The sequence below is a fragment of the Phascolarctos cinereus genome, unplaced genomic scaffold (assembly GCF_003287225.1).
Source record: "Phascolarctos cinereus isolate Bilbo 61053 unplaced genomic scaffold, phaCin_HiC Scaffold_4;HRSCAF=312, whole genome shotgun sequence".
Taxonomy (NCBI): Eukaryota; Metazoa; Chordata; class Mammalia; order Diprotodontia; family Phascolarctidae; genus Phascolarctos; species Phascolarctos cinereus.
In genome coordinates, this window is record NW_027555847.1 from 659639237 (window position 1) to 659666447 (window position 27211).

At 47.5% G+C, this 27211-nt stretch overlaps 1 protein-coding gene across 7 annotated transcripts in view; it reads left to right on the forward strand.

Moving 5' to 3' along the window:
- Positions 1-27211, forward strand: part of NFIX (nuclear factor I X) — a 125485-nt gene that overhangs the window by 16796 nt on the left and 81478 nt on the right. For 6 of the 7 annotated variants that reach the window (XR_013486389.1, XM_078153925.1, XM_020995392.2 and 3 more), the window contains one exon: positions 25613-26144. Coding sequence is in view for 6 of the 7 variants with exons in the window: in XM_078153925.1 (XP_078010051.1) it covers positions 25613-26144 (532 nt within the window). In the remaining variant the exon portion in view is untranslated. Of the gene's footprint in view, positions 1-24162; positions 24601-25612; positions 26145-27211 lie in introns of those variants that run through there. The other variant, XM_020995391.2, reaches the window with a different exon arrangement.

The window sequence follows — 27211 nt, forward strand, 5'->3', positions numbered from 1 at the left end:
TTGAGGGCAGGCACTGTCCTTTGCCTTTCTTTATATCCCCAACAGTGTACAGTGCCTGACACATGGCAAACTTCATAAATGACTGTTGCCCAACTCTACACCTTGATGTCAGAGATGAGACTCCCCCACAGCTTCTCCCAGGGTGAAGACTTTTGTTGAATGGGAGCCTGTTTCTAGAGGAAAGGCATTCTCATCCATTACCTTAAATCCTGCTAAGGCTCATAAGATAATAATTCAGTTCAATTCAATAAACATTTCTCAAGTGCTGAGCTCTGGGGATACAAAAAAAGAGGCAAAAGACAGTTCATGCCCTCAAGGAGCTTACAATTTAATAGGGGAGACAACAGGCAAAAGATTATATACAAAGCAAGTGATAACTATGAAATTATTAGCAGAGGGAAGGCTTCCTATAGAAGGTGGAATTTTAGTTGGGCCTTAAAGGAAGCCAGGGAGGTCGGTGGTCAGAGTGGAGGAGGGAGAGCATTCCAGGCTTGGGGGACAGTCAGGGAAAGTGTCCAGAGCCAAGAGTGACTTGTTCCTGGAGTAGCTGGGAGGCCAGTGTCACCAGATCAAAGGGTATGTGTCCAGGAGTAATGTGTAAGAAGACTGGAAAGGTGGGAGGGGGTTGGTTATGAAGGGCTTTGAATGCCAAACAGACATTTTTGTATTTGCTCCTGGAGGCAATAGGGAGCCACTGGAGTTTATGGAATGTGTGGAGGGATATGACATAATCAGATCTACATTTTAGGAAAATCACTTTAATGATTGAATGAAGAATAGATTGGAGTGGGGAGAGACTGAAGGCCGGCAGACCTACCAGAAGCTATTGCAATAGTCCAGGTGTGAGATAATGAGGGTCTGCACCAGAGTGGTGGCAGAGTCAGAGGAGAGAAGGGGATGTTTCTAGAGATGTTGGGTAGGTCCTAGGGTTATAGAGTTGGAAAGGACTCCAAGATCATCTCCAACCTCTTCATTTTATAGATGAGAAAACTGAATCCCAGAGAGTGTAAGGGATTTGTAGAAGATCTCACAGCAGAGCCAATATTTGAATCCAGATCTCCTGATTCCAAAACCAGGGGGCTTTGTTCTCTTCTTTCTGTACCACAAAGCCTTACAGACTTCCCTCCCCTTATCCTGTTTTAGTTGCATGGCTTTAGGTCTTCCTACCTTCCTTCTGACTGTTTAAACAAAAGAGGAATGTGTTCATCTTGGGGCCTACTCTGACCTACAGATCCTTCAGAGAAGATTAGTAGGGGGAGGTCACAGCTCAGGATTAGGCTTTTCCCAGTGCATTTGTTTCTCTCTGATGTGCCTGCTTATCTCCTCCGTCCTGGCCGGTCTTTGCCTAGGAGGCCAACCCGAGGAATTTAGTATCTAGGAGTTTGGGGAACTATTGTTTCCTCCCCCAAATATCCTCTCCAGATATGTGCTTCTTCCTCACCCCACCCCCAACGTCCCCAACACATCCCATTTCCTTCAGGGAGGTCCTAATCCCTGGTCAAAATTAAACTTGAAAAGTATCTTGGATTATGAATCAGATCTGCATCCTAGTCTAGGCTTTGACCCTAAACGCTGTGTAATCTTGGGGAAGTCCCTTCTCCTCTCAGGGCCTCCAACTCCTCACCTATAAAATGAGGGGCCTGAATGAGATAATCTCTAAGGCCCTAAAATTTTATTACTGGGTGATTCCCTGAGGCATATACTCTTATCTCTTAACCTGGATGAGGTTGGGATCTAATATTTTGGCGTCTTGTTCCTTGGGTAGGATTTTCCTGGTCTGTGGTTAGCTGGGGAGTGAAATCCCATAAACCTCAGGTGGCATAAATGATATTTTTAACAGTTTACAAAGTTTACAAAGCATTTTCACATTCATCACCTCATTGGAGTCATACAACAACCCTGTGAGACATTTAGGACAGGTGTGATACCCATTTCATTGAGGAAAGAACAACAGGCTTCATGCCTTTTGTCAGAAGACCAGGCAAATGAAATTCAGAGAAATCTATTGATTTACTTTCAGGGGAATGAAGTTTTTAGACATAGCAATTCATGAAGACATCTCCTAAAGTGCAAATGTTGCTAATTGCTTTGGTAGAGGAAGAACCCGAACCAGGGAAATCACAGATCCTCTAAAATGTTGAAGAAATGTGAGGAAACACATGCAGGTAAAATGATTCGCCCAAGGTCACACTACAGAGGCTTGAACCCTAGTGTCCTTGGTTCAGGTCTAGATATAACATAAATTGGTTCATTGGCTTTGAGTTATGGTATGAACTTGGATTTGCTGAAGTGGTAGGGCTTCTATTGAGAAATGTAAATCAAGGCCTTGCCTGCCCTCCCTTCCCTAGGCTCAAGGAAGCTGTCTCTGAGTAATAGACTACTATTGGATTGGGGGTGGAGGGGTTGTGTTCCTCTGCACATACTGGGGCAGCTGACATGCCCAGAAGTGGCATGTCCACCTGGGCACCTAGATTTAGCTATCCAGCCCCATCCCCCCCCCAGCAGATTTATTTTTACCCATGGTCCAGTGTTCTGGTCTGTGCCAGGGCCTTGCCTAGGAGGCCAGCTCTTGGTGATTCCATAGCATTTTCTCTGCCTTATGGGGCCCACAACTTGCCAGCACCCATCTTTGTGGGCTCCTGCTGGGTGCCAGGATGGGAATCCGATTTTAAGGGTAGTGTCTCCCAGGATGCCCAGCCTATCCTTCCTCCCCACAATGGTGGGAGGGGTAAGATGGGCAGCAGCAGTGGGTATGGTGGCATTTGGCCTGGCATAATGCCTGCCCCCATCCCCCACCCAGTACCCAGGGAGACCAAGCGGCTGCTGCTGCCAGTCTGCTTTTTGTGGCGTTGGGGGTTGGGTGGAGGGGAGTGGGCACTGGGAAGATCAGGACCTGATGCCTCTTCCCTTTTCCTACCTCCCACCCACCCTGTGCCATGGAGCACCAGATTTCTCCTCTTTCATGGTGGCAGTGCTCTCTGAAATGCAACAACACCTCTCCCTTTTCATCATTGCCTTGTATAAATGAGAAGATCCTGCTCCTTCTCCCTCTGCCATCTTCGTTCCCCCTCCATCTCTGACTCCCTCACTCACTCGGAGTCTGTCTCTCCTTTCGTTCTGTAATGGCTGGATTTTTGGCATCTCCTCTACCCTCCCCCTCCCCCACTCCCCGCTGGCCTACAGCTTTGGCTCTGGCTCTGCTTCCAAGCCATTCTCTCCCCTGGCTTTTTGGCTTTTTGTGTTGCTCTGGGCTCTGTGTTCCCCAAAAAGGGATCTCTGAGGAGAGGGGGTTCCAGATTCTGCCATGGAAAAGCTGGCCCAACCAATAGCGCCCCACTTTGCCTGTGGTACTGTTGTGAGGAACAGCTAGCAAGCATTGCTTGGTGAACCTCTAAGGTGTGTGTGTGTGTGTGTGTGTGTGTGTGTGTGTGAGAGAGAGAGAGAGAGAGAGAGAGAGAGAGAGAGAGATGGAGAAGAGGGTAAAAGGAGAGAGGGAGAGAGAGAGAAAAGGAAGGAGAGAGCAAAGAGGAGAGGAGGGAGAAAGGGTGGGAGAGAGGAGAGAAAAAGAGAGAAGGAAGGAGAGAGAAATGGAGAGAGAGAGAAGAGGAGGGAAAGACGGAGAGGGGGAGAAGAGAGGGAAGAAAGGGAGAGGAAAGGGGGAAGAAAGAGAAGAGATCCTCCCCCCCAATTACTGGCACGATGGCACCCCCTGACCCTTTCTCAGTTCTTCCTTTAAACCTCGTATGCACACAAAGGTGCTGCCAACACCAGGAGGGTGAGGCTATTCCCTCCCTCCCCTAATTCTCTGACCTTACTCACAGGTCTTACTCTCTACCCAGGTGTAAGCCTAAAGGCATAGTGCCTAGCACTGTGCATTGTATGTAGGCCACAGGCACTATAGGCTCTGTAGAATGTTTGTAGAATGAATGTGGAATAAGAGTTAGGTTGGAGGAAGTTTAGTGACAGAATCTTACACTGCCCTGGGCTCTAGCTATCAGTGAACACGGGGACCAGGCTGAGCACTTCAGGCCTTTGCTTGGTTCTGCCTATGCCAAAGGTCTCAGAGCAGTATGAAGCAAGTGGGGAGATAAGGGAGGGGGAAGGGATTAGCTGAGACACCAAAGGGGATCAACCACCGGTATTTGGGAGCGTCCTCCCCATTCCCCAAGCCTCCAAGGTCAAGGGGGTTGCCCTGCCCTGGAGCTTGGAGGGGGTTAGTGGGGTTTCCTACCCTATCCTGGGCATGCATGTTCATCCCCTCCTCCAGCCCTGAAGTGAGACTGGCCCTGACCTTGATCTTGAGCAGGACTGGGCTAGTCCTATGGGCTGAGGGGCAAGGGGACAGGGGAGAAGAGGGCTGGGGTCGGAGAGGGGGCTGGGTTGGATGCAGAAGGAAGCAGGGGGTGGTCGTCAGGCAATGCCCAAAAACCAGCTATGCCCCCCATGGGGTGAGGGGCATTGGAAGAACCGGTTTACTGCCCTCCCCACCCCCCACCAGCTCCCTGCTCTTCTGCACAAAACAAAGTTTGCTAAGTTACTTACAATGTTATTTGAGGACGGGCTGGCATGAGCCCAGAGCGGGCTGTGGAAACTTGTTTTTCGCCGCCGTTGCTGTGGAGTATTAAAGACACACTATCTGAGGGGGGTGGAGGGGTGGGTGCTCCCGACACTGCTTCCCCTCATGCCCTGTTATGCTGGGGGGTGGTCCTGAGCACACAGGTACAGGCACAAGACACAGAAACATTGGTGTATTTGGGGAAGTGTGGGTTGGTCTGGAGGCTTATACCTGGGTGGGGGGCACTTGGGTAAGGGCCCCTGATCTTCCAGGCTTTTTTGGGGGGAGGGGGAGGCAGCAACAAGGGTCCTTCCTTGACCACCTTATACTCAGCTCTGGTCTGAAACAGAGTGGGCCGGGCTGTCTTGCCACATTTACACTTAGCCAACACACTGAAGCACACACTCAAATACACTGTTTTACACACACACACACACACACACACACACACACACACACACACACACACACTGTAGCACTCGCTCATCTTCTGGCTTAGGGTGATAGGCGGTGGGAAGATCTAACTGCTCAGGGCACTTAGGCCAGCTTCCCCTGCTGTTAGCCCCACAGCCTCCCCACTTTCCTTGTCTTTTTCCAAGGTCTCTCTCCCTTCTGTCTACCCCCTACCCCCCTTCCCAGCGATCTCCCTCTGCCTGAGTTCTCCCCTCCCCCTTGGAGGGGTGGGGTAGGGGTGGTGGTGGTGGGAAATGGGATCCATATGTCTCTGATTCCTTCACACTGAACTCACAGCAGCTGGGGGTTGGTGGGGGGGGGGAGACTTCTTCCCATCCCAGAGAGGTTCCTCCCTCCAGCCCCCTGGCTCCGCCCAGAGGCAGCAAACTCCCAACCCAAGAGCCCCGGCCCGTTTGAAATTCCAAACCCTGGAGGGAGGGAGGCCAAGCAGCAACCCCCTTCCACCTCAGGCCCCCCCAGCACCTCTGAAGAAACGGGGAAAGGGGAGGGTACTCAGAAGGGAGAGGAGAAGGGGGGGTAATGGAAGGAGGGAAGAAAAGAATTGAGGGCTGGAGAGAGACAGGAAGGTTGGGGCACAGAACAGAGTAGAGGGGGAGAAGATGAATCATAAGCTGAAGAAATAGGGAGGGACAAATCAGAATTTAAGGGGGGAAGGGAAAATGAACATTTTACACTTGGTCTCATCCTCATTGCCCTTGCTTTTATCTGCTTTCTCTCCTGCTGCTTGGGCTCAGACTGTTTCAAAGTTCTGTGTCATTTCTTCCTGTCTCTGGCCCAGAACCACTGTTGCTATTTTTCAGGGGTCAAAGTAGGTAGAGTGAAATCAGTTTGGAGGCTGATCATTGTTCAGCTTGAAGCAGGAGTCCCAGGACTTTTGCAGAGGGGAGTGCTATTTGCCTCCATCACCCATCCTGCCCCTCCCCCAACATCTGGGCTAAGGACCAGATGGACAGTACTGCCCCAGCCCTTTACTCTGTCTTCCTCATATGCCAGATGGGAGGGGCATCCAAAGACCCCACCTTGGTCTGGGCTGGTGACCTCCATCTATCTCTGTTTTCCTGGATAAGGGGAGTGGGAAAAGGAGATAAGACTAGATGATCTCTAAGATCTTGGCCAATTCTAAATTCTATGATTCTATAATCTCAGAGATGAAAGAGAGTGACAATCTTCCTTCCCATTAGACATACACACAATATCATAATGAGAAGTACTTTTGCTCGAACACACACGTGCACACATACAAGTTATGGTCTTACCTAGAATCATAAACATTTTTTCAGTCGACGTCACATACATCCAGTCACAGTCTCACTTATCCCCCTCATTTCATTGGTTCATTCAGCAGTCATTTGAATACCCACTATATGTTATAGGCTGTGGGGTATGCATAGCATAATACAGTGTAGTCCCTGTCCTCATCGAGGTTGCGAGGAAGACTATGAGTCCTTCATGTGCTTACACAGCATGGGAATCTGAGACTTTTCCCCGGAGTCTTCTCTCTCATGGTGTTAGGACTGTCTCTTCCCAACCCTCCACCCAGTTTCTGGTCACTCTGGCCTAATGGGCAGCTAGGTCCTAGAAGTTTCTCTAATGCTTTCCTGGGGGAGGGGGATAACCTAAGGCTGGAAGTAGCTAAAGTGGTCAGGTTTCCCCGAATCAAAATGAGATTTAGGCCTGAGAGAAGGATCTTCCAGGACACTCCAAAAGAAGTCAGCTTTGGGAAGAGAGGGGCTCAGGCTGTTTGCAGTATAGCTTGGAGAGGCTCAGAGCAGGCACCCATCAGGAAGCTGAGCCAACTGTTGGAGGAAGTACTAGGACTAGGTCCTCTTGGCTTGAAGTTCCAGTCCTTGGACTTCAAGCCCATTCCTCAGGTTACCATTTCCTGAGCTTGAGGGAGACCTAGACCCTCTCCAGTCTCAAGCCCTACTCCCACTCCATTACCCCTTCCTACTCACTCTTTCTTCCCTTTCACTTTTATTTCACTCACCTTGGCTGTGCACACTTTTTCCAACAGGAGGGCCTCCATAATAGGCTGATTGGCAGGGTGTGGGTTAGTAGAGAAGAGCTATTTCTTGGGCTCTCAATAATGCTCATAGACCTGTCCTCACATTTCATTTACTCCAAATCCCATGAGTTCAGTCTCTTGCCTTTGTCTCCACCTGACTCAATCTCCAAATTGATCCCACCCTGTTTCCTTTTTAGGGGTATATGTGGTGGAAGGTATGTGTATCTGTTACGTTATTGTGCATGTAGCTGGGTATGTATTTGGATATGTATGTCTAGGAGTGTATGTGAGGGTGTGAGTTGGTATGTGTTTGGGGGTATATGTTACAGTATCTGGTTATGTATCTTTTGCCTGTGTCTTGGAGTATATGGAAGACTGTGAGGGTAGAGGGATAAGGAGCTGGATATGTTTACAAATGGCTCTGAGCAGGAGCCTATATTGGCCTTGGAAGCTGCAGAAAATTGGGGGATGGGGAATCTGAAATGATATGGAGAAAAATTAAAACTCAGGATTTGGAATAACATTGAATTCTGGGACATTAGAGCAAGAAGAGTTGTCCCTATCTCTTGTGACCCCTGTGCTTTGGGGTAGCTGTGGGCTATTTGGAGGCAGTGCCTGTTCTTTGCTGGCCTGAGTAAAGACTTCATCCCCCCCACACTATCTGCTGAAACCCTAGTGCCCTTCTCTTCTCTCCTCTGCAAACCAGCTCTAGCCACTGTGTTCAGGGGCTCACTCCTGCTCTCTCTCTGGCTCAGTCTTCAGTGTGGGAGGCGGGGGAGAGTGAGGCCGCAGAGGTACAAGCCAAGCGGGGCGGATAATGCGGGGGCAGGCCTGGCATGCGGTGGGCTCCCCTGGCACAGTGGCCCCTCTCCCCTCCCCTCTCTCACTGTGCCAGGTTGTTTGGCAGTCATCTCCTTTGTGTGTGTGTGTGTGTGTGTGTGTGTGTGTATGCGGGGATGAGTGTGTGTTCTCTGTGTGTGTATGTGTGTATGTGTACATGTGTAGGTGGAAATGTGTATGTTCTCTGTATGTGTGTGTATGTATGTATGTATGTGTACATGTGTAGGTGGGGATGTGTGTGAGTGTGTTCTCTGTATGTTGTGTGTGTGTGTGTGTGCATGCATTTTTGTGTATCTCCTGGCTAGGACCCTTTCTTCCCACCAAACTGGGAGAGCAGGCATTGACCAGGTGCCAGCCCCCAGGCAGCTTAGTTCTGGGAGCTAGGGCCTGGTACACACCAGGTGGGTTCTTCAGATTCCTGGATTCTTGGGTGCTTCCTCCTCCTCAATCTGAAATTTTTTTTGTTTCCCCCTTTCCCTTTCTTTGTTCCACCCTCCACCATCCCTCCCCCTGCTTTGCCTATTCCTGCTCCCCGTGGGCTTTCCTCATTGGACCTTCCTCAGCCAAAAATAATAGTCACTAATGACATCCCGGTTAGACCCTGGCGGGGCCTTTCCCCTTTGGCCCAGCTTCTGGGGTGAGATCCTGGCTCTGGGTTAGAAAATGAGTCTTGTGAGCAGACTGGAGCATGCATGACTGTAGGCTACTCACAACTACACTACAGAAAGTGTGCGAAGGAAGCAAGGATGACAGGGGTTGGCTGAGATGACCTCTAAGGTCTAGTTTTGGAAAGGGCTTAGCTTTGGAAAGTGCCTGGATTTCCCTTGAGTATTTATACACATGCACGCAGGGAACATGCATGGGGACATACACATATGCTTTACAAGAGCCCTGAAAAAGAGATTTCCATAGATATCTAGCCCTACAAATGAAATCATTCACCCTAAACCAACCTGGAGCTGGGATCTTGTCCTCCACACTTGAGGGGGAAGGTTAAAGTGGGATAAAATTTGGCTTTGATTTGCTTCTTCATTAAAATCATTGTCTTATTTTTATTAATACCTTCTGTTTTTACATCCCATTCATTACTGAATCTATCCCTTCCCCCCTTCTTCCATTTTCAATACAGTAAAACCAACAAAATTTCACTTGAGCCAAGATGGAAAACCCCTACCTGCAGCCCAGGGTTGTCTCTGAGTGAAGCAAGAGCACACAAACCCCCCCAGAAGATGGCTATTTATTTATGACTCCCCTCTTGTTTACACCCACACTCTAATTCCCCTCTCCTTATACCTGAGCCTCACACTCCTCTCCCTTCCTTTTACCATCTGCTATTCACTTGTACTCCCCCCCACCCCAAACACCCTTGCCTAGGCATTCTGTCTATGAGGTGGCCCTAAGAGATTAGGGGTAGCATCTATTTTTCTCCTTCCCCAGAAGTGCTTATAGCTCTACTTATCCTCACAGCAAGGGCTAACCCAGGTGAACCAGCTGGTTCTGCTTATGAAAGGGGTAGGTGACCTAACCTGACTGGTTAATAGTCACCTTTCTGTGCCCCCCCAATTCATCCACTGACTTTGTGCTTTTTGAGGAGGGTAGTGGGGGTGTGTGTGTGTGTGTGTGTGTGTGTGTGTGTGTGTGTGTGTGTAAGAATGGAGGACTTTAATTTTTGGTGTTTGCTGTTGTTGCTTAAATTAATCCTGAGTGACAGACAGCCCCTTAACTCCTCTCCACAAAGAACCATTTATTCACCAGTAGCTCTGAGCTGAGCAGAGTGGAGAGGCTCCATCTAGAGTCCTCAGGCTCTGGTTGGCTAGGGGGTGGGGGCTCCACAGCCATTTTGCTCCCCTTCCCATTGCTACTGCCTACCTGCCCATTACCAGTGTCTCTCCCCCCTCCCAGGACAGGTGCACCCTAATTTGGGATGCAAATTACACATATTTACAATAGGCCACACTGGGGTCTGTCAGTGCCTGGCATTACCAGAGGCTGCCCCTGCTCTTTCTCTCTCTGTGCCACCCTCGGATCTTTTGTAATCTGTATGTTTGAGAACTTTATTTCTTTTTCTTCCTTTTCTCTTCCGTCTTCTTTTTCCTTTCTATTTCTTCTTTCTTTCTTTCTTTCTTTCTTTCTTTCTTTCTTTCTTTCTTTCTTTCTTTCTTTCTTTCTTTCTTTCTTTCTTTCTTTCTTTCTTTCTTCCTTCCTTCCTTCCTTCCTTCCTTTTATCACAGACACCTGGCTTGCTTCCTCCACCCCCTGGTATCTGAGCGGCACGGTGTTCTGGGGTCCTGTGACAGGGTCCTGCTCTTGAGGAGGTCTGGGCCCTGTGGGCCAGGTGGGCCAGGCCAGATCGCCAGCCTGCCTGAATCCATGCCCTGGTAGGGAGTCATTTCTTTGGTTGTTTTCTTTTTCTTTTTTTGTCTCTCAGCAAAGTAATGCGTTTGACCTTTCCTTGCCCCAGGCTGCGGGCTGGCCTAGTTTCTGGTCCCTGGATGGCCACTGCCCCAGGCTGCTGCCCCCGCCGCCGGCGCCCCTTCCCGGTGGTCTGCTTGGGCCTCTTGGGCTCCACGGCCCGCAGAGTCCCCAGGGCGGCTCTGGGCCCAGAGGCTTTCTCTCATCGAGCTCGAGGCCGGCCAGGGCAAGCGGCGCGAGGGAGCTCAGGGCGTAGGAGCCCTGTCGACGCGCCTGCGCAGAGGGAAAAGGCGGGAAAGAGCCTGGCTCCCCCTTCCCCCGGTGCGTCCACCCTTGGCTGGGGCGCGCGAGCCCTCGGGCTGGGGGCCGCGGCGCGCGTCGCAGCCCCGCCCTCAGGGCCGCAGGACGCTGAAGCTCCGATTCTCCCCGAGGCCGGCAGGTGAGGGAGGGGCTAGGCCGGGAGGGGGCGCCGCCACTGCACCCTCTCCTCCCTACGCCGCCCTGGGGCCCGTGGCCAGGCCCTGGTCGTCCTCGCCGCCCGGGATCCCCGCACCTTTCTTCCTCTCCCTCCTGGCTCGGCTGTGTCTCCCTCTCGCCCCCCGGACGTCGCCGTGCCCTTTCTCGCCCTCTCGGGGCCTCTAGTGCTCACGGACTCCGCACGTTCCCTTGACCCCTCAGGCCCCGCGTTCCCTCGCATCCCGTGACCTCTGTAGGCCCCTGTCGCCCTCGTACCTGGCCCGGTCCTCCTCTGTTCGCTGTCGTCCCGCTGGCCCCTCTTGTACTCTCACACCGTGCCCCTTCTCCACCCTGTGCCTCCCCTCTGCCTCGTCACAGCCTCCTGGTCTTCTTGCCTTCATCCTTCTCCGTCCCCTCTCGTCTTTCTCTTACCCCGGTGTCCTCTGTCATAGCGGTGCCTCTTTTGCTCGGCTTCCTCTTCCTCTGGCTCCCTTCACCTCCTTTCTTCTCCCGCCCCCATTGCAGCGGGCCTCGCAGCCAAGCTGACCACCCCAGGCCGAGGGCAGCGAAGCGCTTGCAGGCTAAGGTCGCCCCCTCTGCCTTCCCGCTGCCTGAGGGCCAGGCCGCAGGGAGTCGAGCTGGTTCGGCCGCCCCTGCCCAAGCCGGAGCTCAGCCCCCCGGCCTCACCGGCCTCAGAGATGCCACAACCCTCAGTCCTAGGGGACAGAGGCTGCTGCTCTGAACCTGTGGGTCTCCTAGGGGGGCCTTCGGCTGGCCGCCCTGGGTGGACACTGCCTTTAACCCGAAGGCGGCCCAAAAGACGCCTTTTGGAGTGCTGTCACCACGTTTCTGGTCCAGCCGGCCCTTTCTTCTCTCCTTCCTTTCGTTTCTCTTCTCTACTATTCCTTCCTTCTTTCTATATTTCTTCTTTTCTCTTTTCCCTTTCATCATCCCTTCCTTTGAGTCTTTGCCTCCCTGGCAAAGTCATCGACCTCTGTCCCCGGGGAAAAGACACCCTGTGCCTCAGTTTTCCCCTTCTCATCATGGCAAATAAAGCCAGAATAATGAAAGCTAAAGAGAATATTTTTTTTTGGGGGGGGAGTGTAATTAGTTGATGTTTGCTGAAGACTTTAAAGATGAAAAACCCTTCATAAGCTCTATGAATAGTGGTGGTTTTCTGCTTATTCTTCTTTTACTGACTGGGGTTCTAGGACAGTTCCAGAATCATTTAACAAGTAGGGACAGCTCTGCGGCTGAGGGATGGGGCAGAGGACACTCAGGCCGTCCGAAGTACTGTCCTGGACTTGTTGCTACACGGTAGCTTAGGTGCACGGCCTTGGAGTCCTTTTCTTTGCTGCGTCGGCATTTCATTGGGGCCACTTGAATTGATGGCCTCTTGGGGTGAGGGGTCCAAAGATCTGGGAGTATGGAGCTAGTTCTCCACTTTTCCTTGGTCCTGTGGTCAAGGAATCAAATGTAAGTTACTTTTTACTAGCGAGAGGGTTGGCACTTTACTTTTTCGCTTTAGGCCGCTCCCGGGGGGCGGCGGCGGCTGTTGAGGAGAGACCACAAAAACCGTCCCGTTTTGGGTGCAGATGTTTTAACTGTGTCCCGGGCAGTGCCAGTGAATCAGGAAGCTCTCGCCCTTCACTCGATTCTCTCTATCTCTTCGTGAGATCCGAATTCCTATTAATTCCGCGACAGTGTGGAATCATCCTTCCTTTGATTATCAAACTCAGAGTAGTTCCTCTCTTAGAGGCTGCTTAGCTATTTAAAAAAATCAATTTTGCGCAGCTATAGAGCGGAGATACCTGTTGGGGAGAAGGCGAAGTAGCAAGCTTCGAGTAGCTGGCCCCGGGGCGAACCCCCAAGGTGCGGCCCAGCGCCTGTAGAAGTACCCTAGCCTCCCGCTAGTCCAGGATTCTGCCTGTTATCAGCTCAAAGGTGATAACCCCAGCTCCTGGAAGGCAGTAACATATCCCAAGTCTCACCTAACCGAATCTCAACCATCTCCACTTTGAAGGCGGCATTCTCCCTTTTCCTTTAAACGCTGAGGACTCTTCCAACGCAGTGCAGACAGCGAGCTCAGGGGCCAGGAACAAGGTTATTGGCCTACCGCACACTTGGCCCCAAGATCCCAGAGGAGGATCAGCCTGGCTCAGCAAAGCCTGAGCCTGGAGCTTTTTGGCAGCTTTTGGCTCCTTTTAGTTTTAGTAATTTTTTTCCTTAAAAAGGTTTTATTTTTTTAAATTAACAGTTGAGGTAGAAAGAGGCTGAATTATGGAAATAAATCTTTTCTTTCTTTCTTTTTAAGTAAAAGGAGAAATCCCTCTTATTTGCAGTGTCTTGCAATTGTAAAGCCCTTTCCTCTTTCACTGAGGCTCAGGGATGTCAGACTCCGCGGTGGAACTGCCGCGGCGAAATCGTAGGAAAGTGTTTAGAAGCTCCGGCGGGTTTGAAAATGTAATACAGAAATGCAAAGAATTGTTTTTATTTTAATAAAAATGCTTCATTTAGGAGTGTAATTTCACACTGCCTCTGCAACCTGGAGTCAGGGTTTGCCTTTGCAAAGTCTCGATCGGGGAAAATAGTAGTGTTTTAAGGGTTGAATTGGCGGATGTGTGTGATGTCGGAATAATTGAAGAACTAGAAATAACTCGTCCCCTCTCCACTCGGCATTGTCTTATTTAAGATTGGAAACCGAGCTTTTCGGCAAGGCTGCGTGGTTTAATGGGGGCTTTTCTGCTTCCTTCTTTCCCTTCGCTTCGGTCTGATTCGCAAATCCCCAAACTGGCAAACGCCAGGAAACTTGCGGCGGTTCTTCGCCCGAGTTGGAGTCTTTTTTTTCTTCTCTCCGAGACAACACTCAGCCCTTCCCTCCCACCCCCGAGGGCCCTGACCCACTGGCTGTTTTGCAGTGGAGACCGAATAGAGCGATGAAAGAAAGAAAGAAGAAAGAAAGAAAAGAAAGAAAGAGCCGGGTTCCTGTACCCTGTGCCAGCCTAAGGCTCGTTTTCCAGGCGGCACTCGGAGTCGGGGGTGGGGAAGGGCGGTTGTTGAACGTAGACCCCCCCCCCGCCTCCCCTGCCAGCCCCTACCCCGGAAAAAAAAAAAGATCAAGCTTTCTTTTTAATGGCTTCCCGGCTCGAGTTCCTTGGAGCTCATGTTGTCTTTAAAAAACAAACCCCAGACCTCCATCTTTTCCTGAAAGCTACCCCCCAACCAGAAAAGAAAAAGCCACATTGCAAATTAAAACCGAAAATGAGGCTGCCACAGACAGACCAAGCCTGGTAGCCTAGGGTCCTGGGCCCTCAGTCCCCCACTCTACCAACGGCAGGTCCCCGGAGCAGCCTTACCCAGGACAGGCTCTGTTAGCCCACATGGTGGGGTGGGAGATTTATGGTAGCGAAGATGGGCTGTGGGCCGAAGAGGGAACGGAGGAAGGAGACAGATAATATACCTGGGGCTGAGAAAGAATTGAGGAATAAGAGGAAAGCCAAAGGTTTGGTTACCCTTCGGGCTGTGGGGAAGGTTCCCAAAGGCAGGGGTAGGGATAGGGAGCTGTACCCTGGACTGATGTGAGTGGGAAGTGGGTCTCAGAGAGGAGTCGTGACTGCTAGGGCAGTCCGTGGACTGTGTGGAGAAAGCAAAATAGAGGCTCTCGAGGACTCTCCTCTTCTCTAAAACAGAATAGAAAAAAGTGAGGGAAACCTTCGCAGGGGGCAATACCCAAAGACCTCGCGGGTTGGTAGCACTTAAAGATATTTGCTTTCCAATGGGAACACGTCTCTCTCTCTGTCTCTCTCTCTCTCTCTCTGTCTCTCTCTCTCTCTCTCTCTCTCTCTCTCTCTCTCTCTCTTTCAGGCTTTTTTAATTGAATTTGCTTCCTGTTCCCCCTAGTTATTTAGAGTCACACGTCTCACCCCGCTCCCCCAGCATTTCCTTGCATTTGTCCTTTAAGTAAGTGCAAAAACTTTTTTTATTCTTAAATGGAGCGATATTGCGGAGGTGTTTTTCGGTGCTTTCTATTTCCTGTCTTTAAAAAATAATTTCAGAATTATAAAGTAAGTGTAGTGCTAGTGAAAGTGAGGGGTGAGCTTGAGTGAACAGGCGCCTGGCATGGATCGGGCAGCCAGAACAGGCATCTTCTCAGTTTTGGAGCCCAATTCGAGGGGCCCTAGAACCCCACCTTAGATCCACCTCCTCATGCTCCCTCCCATCCCTGGGACCCTTATTATCTACTACTCTCTTTTCCTTCCCACCTCAGGCCAGGAAGGGAGGTACTGGCAGACATGTCCCAGCTTGGTGCTTATTTTTGTTAAACATGAAGGAATATGGACCCCCTTTTGGATTCACTTTTGCGATTGACCCAAAATATTGACAGGCCTCTGCCCCATTTTTAAGCAGAAGTGCCTCTGCCTTGAGTACCTTTGCTTTCAGTTCGGCAAGCACTACCAAACTAACATACACACAATCTCAGGCAGGAGGTTACACTGTGGCTTCGCTGGGTAGGCATTAGATTAACATTAAGTCCTCTGAGCAATACTTTCCTTTGGGGCTTGTTGTAACTAAATATTTGGTTCTGATCACAGCAAAAGTAGAGTTCTGTATAATATATTCTCCAGGTAAATATATCATGTACTTAACTAATGTGAGCTAGAAAATCCATAGCAATATTGCTGCTGCCTGTGTGTGGATATTTCTAAGCCAGCTTTTTTTTGGGAGGAGGGGGAGCATTGTAAATATTTGGAGCAGGGACAAAACTCTGAGAGATGTAAGGCCTGGCCTAAAACAAGTCAGATCTGGATAAAGATTTTAATAAAAGTGTGCCATTTTAGCCTGCCTTTGCCTTCTCCAGGGGCACCAGCTGCATGGCTCTGGTCTCCCAGGGAAGAATGCTCCAGGACTGTAAAAATCCTGGGGCTATGACAATGCTTATGGACTGATCTGGCTTGGTTGCAAGGATGTCGGAACCTCACTTTGAAATATGTGGCCATGTCTGTCTGTCTGTTTATTTATCTTTACAATTAGAACCTGGGACCAAAGAGTTTAAGTGCTAAAGAAGAAACTCTTTGCCAGTAATATTTTATCAACATCTGGAAAACAAAATTACAGCTGTTCTCCTTGACTTTCCCAAATACAGCCTCCCCCCCACTTTAATTTTTTTTTGTCATCTTGCCTTTGTGGATTCAGTTTTATGCACAATTTAAACATTTTCCAGCTCTATTCAAATCAGTTTTTTTTAAAAAATGGTTTATTTGATTTTGTTAAATAGCCATTTTGATAAATTGGTCAATTCTCTCCCTATATTCCCATCTCATTTTCTTTCTGCCCTTCCAGTAATCACTCAGGTATGGAAAAGCCTTCCTTTCTTATCTAACACTTTCTTGACTTCATGTTGTCTACTCTTCAGGGCAGGTATTGACCATTTTCTCCTTTCCGGCCCTTCCCCAATGTTTTTGTTTTCTATTCACCCCCCAAAAATATTTGAACCTAAAAGCCTTTTTTCCCCCTTCTACCCACAGCAAACTGAAAGGGCTAGTGAACCATGATTCAACAGCCTGAGAGCCTCTTTTCTTTCTTAGCATTAATTAACTCCAGTTCGTTAGGACGTTGAGTCTGTCACACAGTTTTCTCTTGTGTGTGTTGAATCGGGTCATAGAGGGAAACTTCCCGTGCAAACAGTTTGTGTTCGAGCAGGAGAACTCAGAGGAGGAGAAAGGGAGTGAAAAAAAGGGAAAGAGATCAAGAGAGAGAGGGAAAAGCTCAGCCTGCAGAGTCTATCAGCCTAACTAAACACATTGCTAGTGTAGTTAAATGTGGCACTCACAATTGTGCCCTGTTCACTGGTTCCTGATATTGTGCGAATAGGTATTATCCCGATGCTTTGGCAATAACACTATCAATAACATATTAAAATAATCTTCTAGTAATAAAAAAAAAAAAATTGGGGGGGTCATCATTCTTCTCTATCTAAATCAGTTAGGTCCGGAGCAGACTAAGGAGACTGCCTCCCACAGTAGTGTTGCCCCGACTTTTCTCGAGGCCGTAGTGAAATCCTGGGACCCCCTCTCTCTGCCGGAGATTGCGGGCACCTCCTGTTGCCGGGGCAACCTGCAGAAAGCTGCTCCCGAAGGCGAGAAGGGTAGGGAGACTCTGTGTGTGTGTGTGTGTGTGTGTGTGTGTGTGTGTGTGTGTGCGCGCGCGCGCGCGCGCGCGCGTGTGTGTTAAGTCTGTGCACGCAAGTCCAAAACTAGAAAACTCCACAAGTTAGACTTCAAGTTCTTCAAATGAAGCAGAATATTTTTTGGCTCCTATAAGCCCTTCCCATACACCTTCAACTTTATAGGTAGCGAGCAGGGCTAGTTACAGAGCACGGAGCTGGGAGCTCAGCTTCGGAGCAGAAGGAATGGGTTAGAACTGAGAGAGGTCGCCTCTGGAATTTAACTGCAGTGCCTGTGGCTGCGGAGCTCCTGAGAAAACCATCAGTCCGAAGTGACTGGATTTAGGAAGAAAAATCACTTTCCCCCAGGAGAATCGCATGTAATCTTTCAGGGATTGGGGGTTTGCTGGCTGTGGGGCTTATTGAGACTTTTCTTCTGAGTTGCCTGTCCTGGGCTTTCCTGGCCCTTCTCTCTCCCTTTTAGATTCCCTTAGACACAGGCCTAGACACATAAGCCAGCCTTGCCAGAGAACCTGGCCATGAGCTAGACCTTATCCCCACTTCCCCACCCTGCCAAACCCGGACGACTTCTTCTTCTTCTTCTTCTTCTTCTTCTTTTCTTCTTCTTCTTCTTCTTCTTCTCTTCTTCTTCTTCTTCTTCTTCTTCTTCTTCTTCTTCTTCTTCTTCTTCTTCCTTAGGTTTGGGAGAGTACTTTGGCTCAGGGATTACTCATTTAAAGCACCTGAGCTAATTGCCATCTTTGCCTAGCAAACTAGGTAGACTCACACCTCAAGATGCCATTATGCTTTTCAGACAGAATAGGGTCTAATAACATGGAGACCCATTTTCTTTATTATCCAGGTACAGAATACTAGTACATATGGCTGTACATATGTGAATAAATACATAATCCTTTGTAGAGGAAGTCTAATGTATGGCTAATATAAAATACTCAATAGTCTGAAGAAAAGTGTTTTTGCTATAAGTTTTCTTATTGGCCTTGTTTGGTCATTGCTGTTTGAAGACAGAAGGATTAGGCATGACTGTGTTTTTTGATTTGCTTTTATTTAAAAAAAACTTACAGGGTTTTTTTTTTGTTTCACTATAGACTGTGGAACTTGAGGGAAAAATAGAGAATTTTCATTTTCACATGAGGAAAGAGCTTGGATTGCTTGTTTCCCTAAATCCTTTCTCCCCCAAACTCTTCCCCCTCCTTAATTTAGCTCAGTGCCAAAGGTGGGGGGAGCATGTGCTTGGGGGAGTGGGAGATACTTGGAAGCCAGAGAAAGGGGAGGGAAGGTAGGAGGCTGACTGCCTGGCCAAAACCCGGTCCAAAGAAGCCTAGCATGTAGTCTGGAGAAACATTTAAAAAAAAAGAAAAGAAAAGAGGAAAAAAAGGAGGGAAGGAAAGCCTTCCAATTCTCAAAGGTATATACAGTTGGGCTTGTTTCTTATTTCTGCCCTGCCCTGCACCAATTACTCTTTGGGTACCCTCTGGGGTGGTTGAATGCTGGAGAAGGGAGAGAGGCAAAGGGTAGGGATAGACGAGAGTATTCAGAAATAAAAAAGACTTAGAATATTACTTGCCTCCGACGCGGATTGTTGAAGGTAGGACCTCACTGATGTGATGTTCATGAGAAAAGCAAAGTGGAAGTCCTAGGCAATTATTTTGCTAGTTCAGACCCCAAACCCGCTTTCACCAAATTACTTGATCATTCAGGCAGCAGCACTTTTTGATTGATTTCCAGGTAACTGTCTCAGGTTTGCTTTGGCCAGGAAGAATTTTCCTCCTCTGGGCAAGCATCGGCAATGGGGTGCCTCTCGATCCTTTTTTCCTTTTGTTCCATGATCCTGGTCTTTGCCCTGGTCTATTCCTACCCCATTGCCTGACTCCCTACATGGTACTGATTTCTCTCCATTGGCTGATCACTCATTCTTCAGGCAGGTATTTGGGGGAAATTGATGGTGAAGTTTGGGGGGAGCTAAAGGTGCTGACCAGTATCATAGTGAGAGGTTGAGTCCCGATGCACTAATACAGGTGCTGGACTGAATTGTAAAACCATAGGAAGGGGAAGAGCTAACTGAGGCTATATTTTTGGCCTTCCTTCTCCTTTGCCCTTTTCCACAGGCTGCTAATATAGTAAAGTGGATTATTGGTGCTAACTAGTATGTCTGATGTTTTCTATCCAGGCTTGTGGATTATTTATACTAACTGTAGTATAGCTATGCAAATTAAATTATCCTGGGCCCTCTAGACTGCCCAGGTCTGGAGGAATTAAAGCTGAGCCCTAAAAAAATTAGGCTGTGAGCAAGTAGGATTTTTTTTTTTTAAGGAAAATCGATTTCCCAATGGTGGGTCATGGTTCTCATGACCACCAAATCCTTTATGGTCACAATACTATTGGCAAGTGTGAGAGTACTGGAAAAATGTTTTCGTTGGCTTGGAGAATTTTTAAGACTGCTTACAAAATAGTGGTAGTGTGTCCTTCAGTTTTCTTTCAAATAACCCACTGGGCTTCTGAAGAAAGCACTTTATTTTCTAGAATGATATGTGTTTTTTTTACCAACACAGAAATAGCTATTTTTCTTTTTCTTAGCTGATGATTCCCACCCCCCTTTAATCTCTACCACACCTTTAATAAACCTTTCTCTAGCTTGTCTATGTTCTACTCTTCTTTCCTTTCATCTTGGTCTTCACCCCTTCTCTTTTCTTTTTGCCAATCTCATAATGTCCCCCTTTGGGTATATATTTCCAGGGCTTTGCTTGTTCTCTTCTTGCCAACACATTACTTTTTTCTTTCCCCCTTCCCCTTTCCCTTCTCCCCTGTTTTTTTCTCTGTGTCTCTCTCTTGGATATTTTATTTTTAGTGCCCGCTGAAACCTGCATATATACTTTTTATATTTCAGAGCAAACTGTTGCTGTTTTCTCACAATCAGTACAGTAGCAACAAGGGTTTTTCCCTCACACAGACAAGCTATATTCCATTCCAGAATATAAAAACCCAAGTAAATTCTAAAAGTATGTTGTTTGGCTTTTATAAATTTTTTTAATAAAGGAAACACCTTCTCCATTTTTAATTTTTCTATCATTTTTGTTGGTGTTTTTATTTTATAATTTCTTTTCCCTTTTTTTGGTTTATTTACTTTTGTCTCTTTAATATGCTCATCTTTCCTTTTTAGCCTTCTTTTACTGTTGTCTTTTCTTTTACCTTCTCTGTCTCCTCCCCTTTTCTCTGTCTTTTCTCTCTCCAGCTAGCTGCCTGTCTTTTCTTTTCTTTTCTTTTCTTTTTTTCCTTTTCTCTCATCTCCTGAACCTTGCACTTTCTGGGTGACTCAAACTTAGAGGAACCTTTAATAGTTGAAAACCTTTTATGTCTTGGCCTTGGTCTGCCCAGTGTAGAGCTGTCTGAACTCCCTGATGATCGCAAGGAGGGAGAAAAGGAGGGAAAGAGGCAGATACAGGGCACAGGTAGTTTTCTAACAGGAGCTTTCACTCTGCTAACAAAAGGGGGACAGTCCCCTTTTGTCTGGGACTCCTGAGGGGCATGTTTCTAGAGCTTCTGTCTGCCACAAATGGAACACAGGTGGAGCAGGGTGACAGGATGGTAGAGAGTGCTGCTTGAGATCTGACTGACTTAATTTCTTCTGATTTTGTTGATCAAAATAACTTTTACTTCCTCTTTTGGCATTTGGGGTTTACTCAACAATCTTCCAGAAATACCTTTCCTATTGTGTGTCCCTATGGAACTTAGCCCTTAGTTGCTACCTGAGAGAAAAAAATGAGATGAGAGACCTAAGTTGGCTGGTAACCTGTGGGGGGCTCCTCCCACTCCTATTACTCCTCTTCTGCCCACCTTTAAGGGCAATGGAAACTGACCACTAGGCAAATCAGCAATTGACTCTTGTTCTCTCTTTAAGTTCCTTGACTTGGGAAGGGCCTGTAACAGATGGATCTTTCTAAGGCTTGAAGAGGGGGTGTGTGTGTGTGTGTGTGTGTGTGTGTGTGTGTGTGTTGTTAGAAGCACAACCAACCTCTGGTATCGGTTCTATCCACCTCTGAGGCAATCTTTTTATCCATCTGCCTGGGCCCATACTAGGAGCATAGGTCTCTCACTGATCCACAAACTCCTAGCTGTGACTCTCTAGCTACCTGGTCTCTATTTTACTTGCCTTAGAATTCTTACCTTCCTTTCCTCAGTAACACCATTAGATTGTGTGCTTGCATAAACACAAAGAGATACTGCTGCTAATGCTTAACAACTAGCTAAGGCTGAATATATTTATGGGCAGCATTTAATGTTCAGTGTAAACTGAATTACTAGAAAATGTGTACTTACTCTATACATGCATGTCTGAGTGCACATGACATCTTTCCTCATTGACTTTGCTGTAAACCATTTATATCTCAAGTATCTCAAGGAGGAAAGTTGTTTTGGGTGTTTTGCTTTACATCAGACATTAGATTCACTCTCCTCCTGCTTTGGCTAAGGTACAAAATTAGCCAGTTATTATCTGACATAATCAAATTATTGAAAAGTAGCCATAACAATCTTACATAAACTATTCTCCTATCCCCAGTACTGAATATATATATATAGACACACATATACATATATATGTATGTACGTATGTGTATGTGTGTGTGTATGCCATTTGAGGAAAAGGACAGGCTAGCTTCTTGCTCCATTGTTGGTTATTATCTCTACATCGTCTGTATGCTGCATCTATACAAGAGTTCGCAACCCACGAGACTCTTTTGCTGAAAGTAAAGCTATAGTGTGAGGTATTTCAAATAAGGTTCTTTTTTTTCCCCACTGCTAGATTAGATCTCAGTCTAACTGGAGACAAGGGCATCTGTCTCTATCTGTCCATCTCTTTCTTTCCTCTCTCTCTTTCTTCCATGTCTTTTTTTTTTTTACCCCTCTCTAACTTTTGCTTCCCAGGTCCCAATGCAGTGACTTCTCCATAGGCTTCCTTTGGAGGGAGTAGTTAGGAAGAAACATGAGACTTTCTCAACCTCTTTTCTCAGTCAGATTCACTGTTCCTTAGGTCCCTGCCTCTTTTCGCAATATTCAGCTATTGGCCCTGTCATGAGGATCTGGAGTAAGCTATTGACCATCAGGAATAACCACCAGGATTCTCCCAGGGCTGAGCACTGATCTCTTCTCTTTATCCCATTTCTGTGTTTATCTAGCTCTTCTGGATCAAAGCCCTTGCCTTCCTTGCCATCCTCTCTTTTTCTTCCTTCTCTCACTCCCTTTCATTTAATTTGTTGTTGTTGTTTGCACTCTTGACATGGATACCTTGTGCTGTGTAGGTTAGGCCCCTCAGCTCGGTCTGAGTAAGTTTGGGGAGTAGGACAGTTGGCCAAGAAAAGAGGTTTGAAAATCACTCTTCAAAAAGAAAATTATTTTTGAAAAGAAGTCGAAAGAGGATAGGAGTGAGAAAGGAAAGGGAATATAAATTCTGAGAAGGAAGAGCAGTAGACAAAAGACAGGAAATAACTTCTGAAATTGAGTGTGAATCTCTCTGTTGCTATCATTTCTCTGTTGGTTTGTCTGCATAGCTATAGTACTCATCAGTGTAGGGCCAGGATAGGGACTATAAACTGGTAATAAATATATTATTTCAATGTAGCAAGGTAAACTGTGTCTGTATGGGCATTTTTCAGAGATTTCAAGGAAAACTTTCCCGATAGAATACTGCATGCTGATGGAGGCTGGAAGGAAGGTAGGGAAAGAGTGGTCTTCAGTTGTTTTTTGCTTCTGATTTTGGCTATGGCCCTTTTTTCTATGGGCCTTTTTTCTTCCTTCCTTCCTTCCTTCTTTTATTTTTTTTTCTCTCTCTCTCCCTCCCTCCCTTCCTCCCTCTCTCTTTCTCTCTAACCTAGGGATGCAGTGATAAGATTTCTACTTGGGTGACCAGCTGAGTTTTCTTTTTAGAAAGAGACTAGGAGGAGTTGTTTACATATATCCTTTCTCCAGCTCTCTCTCTGTCTCTTCTCTTCTCCTCTCTTCTCCTCCCCTCCTCTTCTCTTCTCTTCTCTTCTCTTCTCTTCTCTTCTCTTCTCTTCTCTTCTCTTCTCTTCTCTTCTCTTCTCTTCTCTTCTCTTCTCTTCTCTTCTCCTCTTCTCTTCTCTTCTCTTCTCCTCTCCCCTCCCCTCCTCTCTTTCCTCTCCCCTCCCCCCCTCCCCTCTCCTCTCTCTCCCTCTCCTCCTCTCCTCTCCTCTCTCTCCTCTCCTCTCCTCTCCTCTCCTCTCCTCTCCTCTCCTCTCCTCTCCTCTCCTCTCCCCCCCCCCTTTTCCTTTTCTCTTCCTCTTCATAGAACTGTAAACCTGTATAGCTTGGGATGATAACTTCTACTTTTCCTTGTTTCCTCCTTAAATAAAAAAGGAAGCAAGAGACAGAAAAAGAGCTTGTGCATGTATGGGAGAGAGACTGAAACCAAAATACAGAAAGAAGGCGCAGCTGCTTTCTCCAAGGCCTTCTGGGGCTCCCGGTTATATGCATTCCTTTATTTATTTATTTTTCTGGCTAAAAAATATAATTTCCGCAGCCGCCTCTTGCTCCCCCCCCCTTAAATTTGCTGTGTCGTTGCTGCCAAATCTACCAGAGTGGGAGCGTGGAATAAAAAATTCATAACTGCTGGACTTTGCTTGTTCATTAGATATGAACTTGTCGATTTGGCAAATTGTTTTTGGTCTCTAACCGCCCGGTCCCTCCCCACCCTCCCAGGCTCTCCTCCTTTCCCTCCTCCCCTTTGATGCAGCCATTGGCTGTTCAGTAGATGTCTCTTTGCCAAATAGGTGGATCCTTCTCTCTCTCTTTCTCTCTCTTCCCCCCCCCTTTTTTTTCTGGCTTTGGCACAAGCAAATGGATGGGGATTGAGCATGAAAGGAGAGAGAGGGAGTTTGAGAGAGAAAAGAAGCAAAAAAAAAAAACCCAGCACACTCTCTCTCTCTCTCTCTCTCTCTCTCTCTCTCTCTCTCTCTCTCTCTCTCTCTCTCTCTCTCTCTCACGCGCCTCTGCCAGCGACGGTCTGCAGCCGGTCAGAACTCGTCCTTTTCCCCGGGAATCTGCGATCTCCCCCTTTTCCTCCAAACAGGCGGAGAGAGAGGCAGATCTAAGTTTACATCCCTGTGCCGTTGCCAAAGCCGAAAGCCTTTTTCTTCAGCTGCTGCTTTTTCTCTCCTGGGTTTTTGCCGGGGGGTGTGTGTGTGGGGGGGGTGGGGGTAGGGATAGGGGTGGGGAGCTGGATTTGGGTTTTTCTTTCAGCATATATCTTTTTTTTTAATTGGAGGGATGCACAGGAGGGGAAATTGAAAAAAAATTTGTTGGCTTTTGTTTACCTGGCGTGTGTGGCAACGGGCTTTCTCATTGCCTGCCATCTCTGACCTTTCTTTCTTTCCTTTCTCTTCTTTCCAAAGGAAAAAAAATAATCCCCCCCATGTGCATGAAGGGTTAAGGGGGAAATGGGGGGGGATCTGAGAATCCAACCAAGCCCTGCCCCCCTTCTGTAGAAAACCAATAACACCCCCTTCCTTTTTAAAAAATTTTACCTTCATCCTATCCTTTCTCCTCCTCCTCCCACTCCCTCCTTTCCACACCCCCACCCCCACCCCCAACTCACAACTCTGTTGAGTCCAGAATTTCAGAATCTGGTGTTGGGCTTTGCCGGGATGCTTCGGAGGAATGGTAATTATTTATTTTTTCCAAATTTGTATTTAGCAAAAAGGAGTCAAATATTATTTAACCCCCAAACAACAACAACAAAATGATATCTTAGCTCTCTTTACACCTGACGAGTGGAAAAAAGAGGGTAAAGGGATCAGTGGGAAGATAGAGAAGGGGGTGGAAAAGGACCCAGTAGCTTTTAACCCTGATGTGACCAAGACGAGCCACCTTGTTTATTTGTTTATCTGAATAATAAATGTCTCGTTTATTATTACTATGATTAACATTATGATTGATGTTATTAATAATGTCACGCTTATATAGTTAAGATTTATATTTGATTAATAGAAATTCTAGGGTCGATGTTGAAACTGATCTGGAAGGAAGAAAAAGCACCTGGGGGTGGGGATCCAAATCTCTTTCGCCTCTTGTGGGTGTCATTTTCTTTTTTTGGGGGTTGCCAAAATTGAATAGTATCTGGGCTCATGGGGGTTTCTGCATGCATGAGTCCTTGTGCATGAGTGTGCAGACATATGTGTATAGATACTGTACCTCCATGAGATAATACAGAGATCCTCCCTGCAATATAACATGGATATTGCATGGGCGCAACAGAGTGCAATGGGGATATCAGCTGCTTGTGTGTGTGAACAGAGATATTGTATATGGGTGTGTGTCTGGTGTGTGTGTGTGTGTGTGTGTGTGTGTGAGAGAGAGAGAGAGAGAGAGAGAGAGAGAGAGAGAGAGAGAGAGAGAGAGAAATAGGTGTGTGTATAGGCACTCAGTGGCTCTCCTTTGGCTGCTGGGAGTGAGATGGGAGCAAGTGCCTGGCTAAGCTGGCTAACCCTAGTTTCGTAGGGTGACTAGAAGGAAAAAAAATTGGGGGGAGGAGGGAGTCTGTTTCCTTGTAGCATCCCTCTTCTAACACTTCTTGTTCTCTTTTCCTCTTCTTTTTTTCCTCCCCTTCTTCCCCTCCCTCCCTTCCTGCCGGCTCCCCACCTCGCCCCGCATGCTCCCGTCTTGCCGCCTGCAGGATGAATTCCACCCGTTCATCGAGGCCTTGCTGCCTCACGTCCGTGCCTTCTCCTACACCTGGTTCAATCTGCAGGCGCGGAAGCGCAAGTACTTCAAGAAACATGAGAAGCGCATGTCGAAGGACGAGGAGCGGGCAGTGAAGGATGAGCTGCTGGGGGAGAAGCCGGAGATCAAGCAGAAGTGGGCGTCCCGGCTCCTGGCCAAGCTGCGAAAGGACATCCGGCCCGAGTTCCGCGAGGACTTTGTGCTGACCATCACCGGCAAGAAGGCCCCCTGCTGTGTCCTCTCCAACCCTGACCAGAAGGGCAAGATCCGCCGGATTGACTGCCTGCGCCAGGCCGACAAGGTGTGGCGGCTCGACCTGGTCATGGTGATTTTGTTTAAGGGGATCCCCCTGGAAAGTACTGATGGGGAGCGGCTCTACAAGTCACCCCAGTGCTCCAACCCCGGCCTGTGTGTCCAGCCTCACCACATTGGAGTCACAATCAAAGAACTGGATCTTTACCTGGCTTACTTTGTCCACACTCCTGGTAGGTCATTCTGAACACTGTTTTCATTTTATTTTATTTACTTGGATTTAGATTATCTTCCTATTTGTTTTATTATTTAAAAAAAAGATGAAATCGCAGTAGGCCTCGGTGGGCACTCTAGCAGGCACCTGCACAATTCCTGGGGTTCACTTTTTCTTTATTCTCTTTTTTCTTTCCCTTCTTCTTTATTCTTCCTCTGTTAGGTGCTGTTAGCACAGTCCCTATTTTGTCTCCATCTTTTGAAGGACTATTTTGTTCCAAAAAAGCTTCATGGCTCTTTGGTTTGGGATTGGAATGTCCCAGGATGTGTCCTGTGTTGGTGAGAGATTGAGATGGGGGAGAATCCAGAATTTGTGGTTATATTTTAAAATGAAAGTTGAGGCATTGGGGCATCACAAGGCTACCCCCTTAGGTTGTTGTCGGACATGCTTTTGGCATGGTACTGGGCAGTGCCAATGTCAGCGGGAGATGAAACTGGGAAGCTCTTTGGATATCAGGCTGAACTCTCCCTTCTGTGAATCAATAAAAAAGAAAGAATGTATCAAACGCTAAGGTACCCTGCTTTAATCACTCAGGCTGAAGATGAATTAGGTAGGGATGGAAAAGGGAGTTGTTTTGGCTAGGCCTAGCGGTTGCTAGAGAAGAATTGGGCAGTGATTTCACTGAGAAAGCCAGGGGTGTGTGTGTGGGGAACAAAACAAAACAACAAACAAATTCGAAAGACTCTGCTGTCACTGTCCAAAGCTCTGAGTCCTTACCCTGCCATTTTTGGGACTAAACGGGTCAGATCTGTACCCTGGATATACTTAATGAATATCAGATAAATAAAAGTCGGGCACACTTATGTGGCATAGTGGTAGCGGCTTGGCAGTTTTTACAATGATATATTTTTCATGCCACTCTCTTTGGCTGATAATATTCTACCCCCCCAAAAAAGCTTTTTAGTTTTGAAGAGCTTTGCTCCATAAGGATTTTCTTAGTACTTTTTTCTCCTTCTCTCTTTTTACTCTGCTTTTGGGGTTTGGGGGCTTTAATTCCTCTTCTATTTTTTCCTCCTGTCCCTTTTA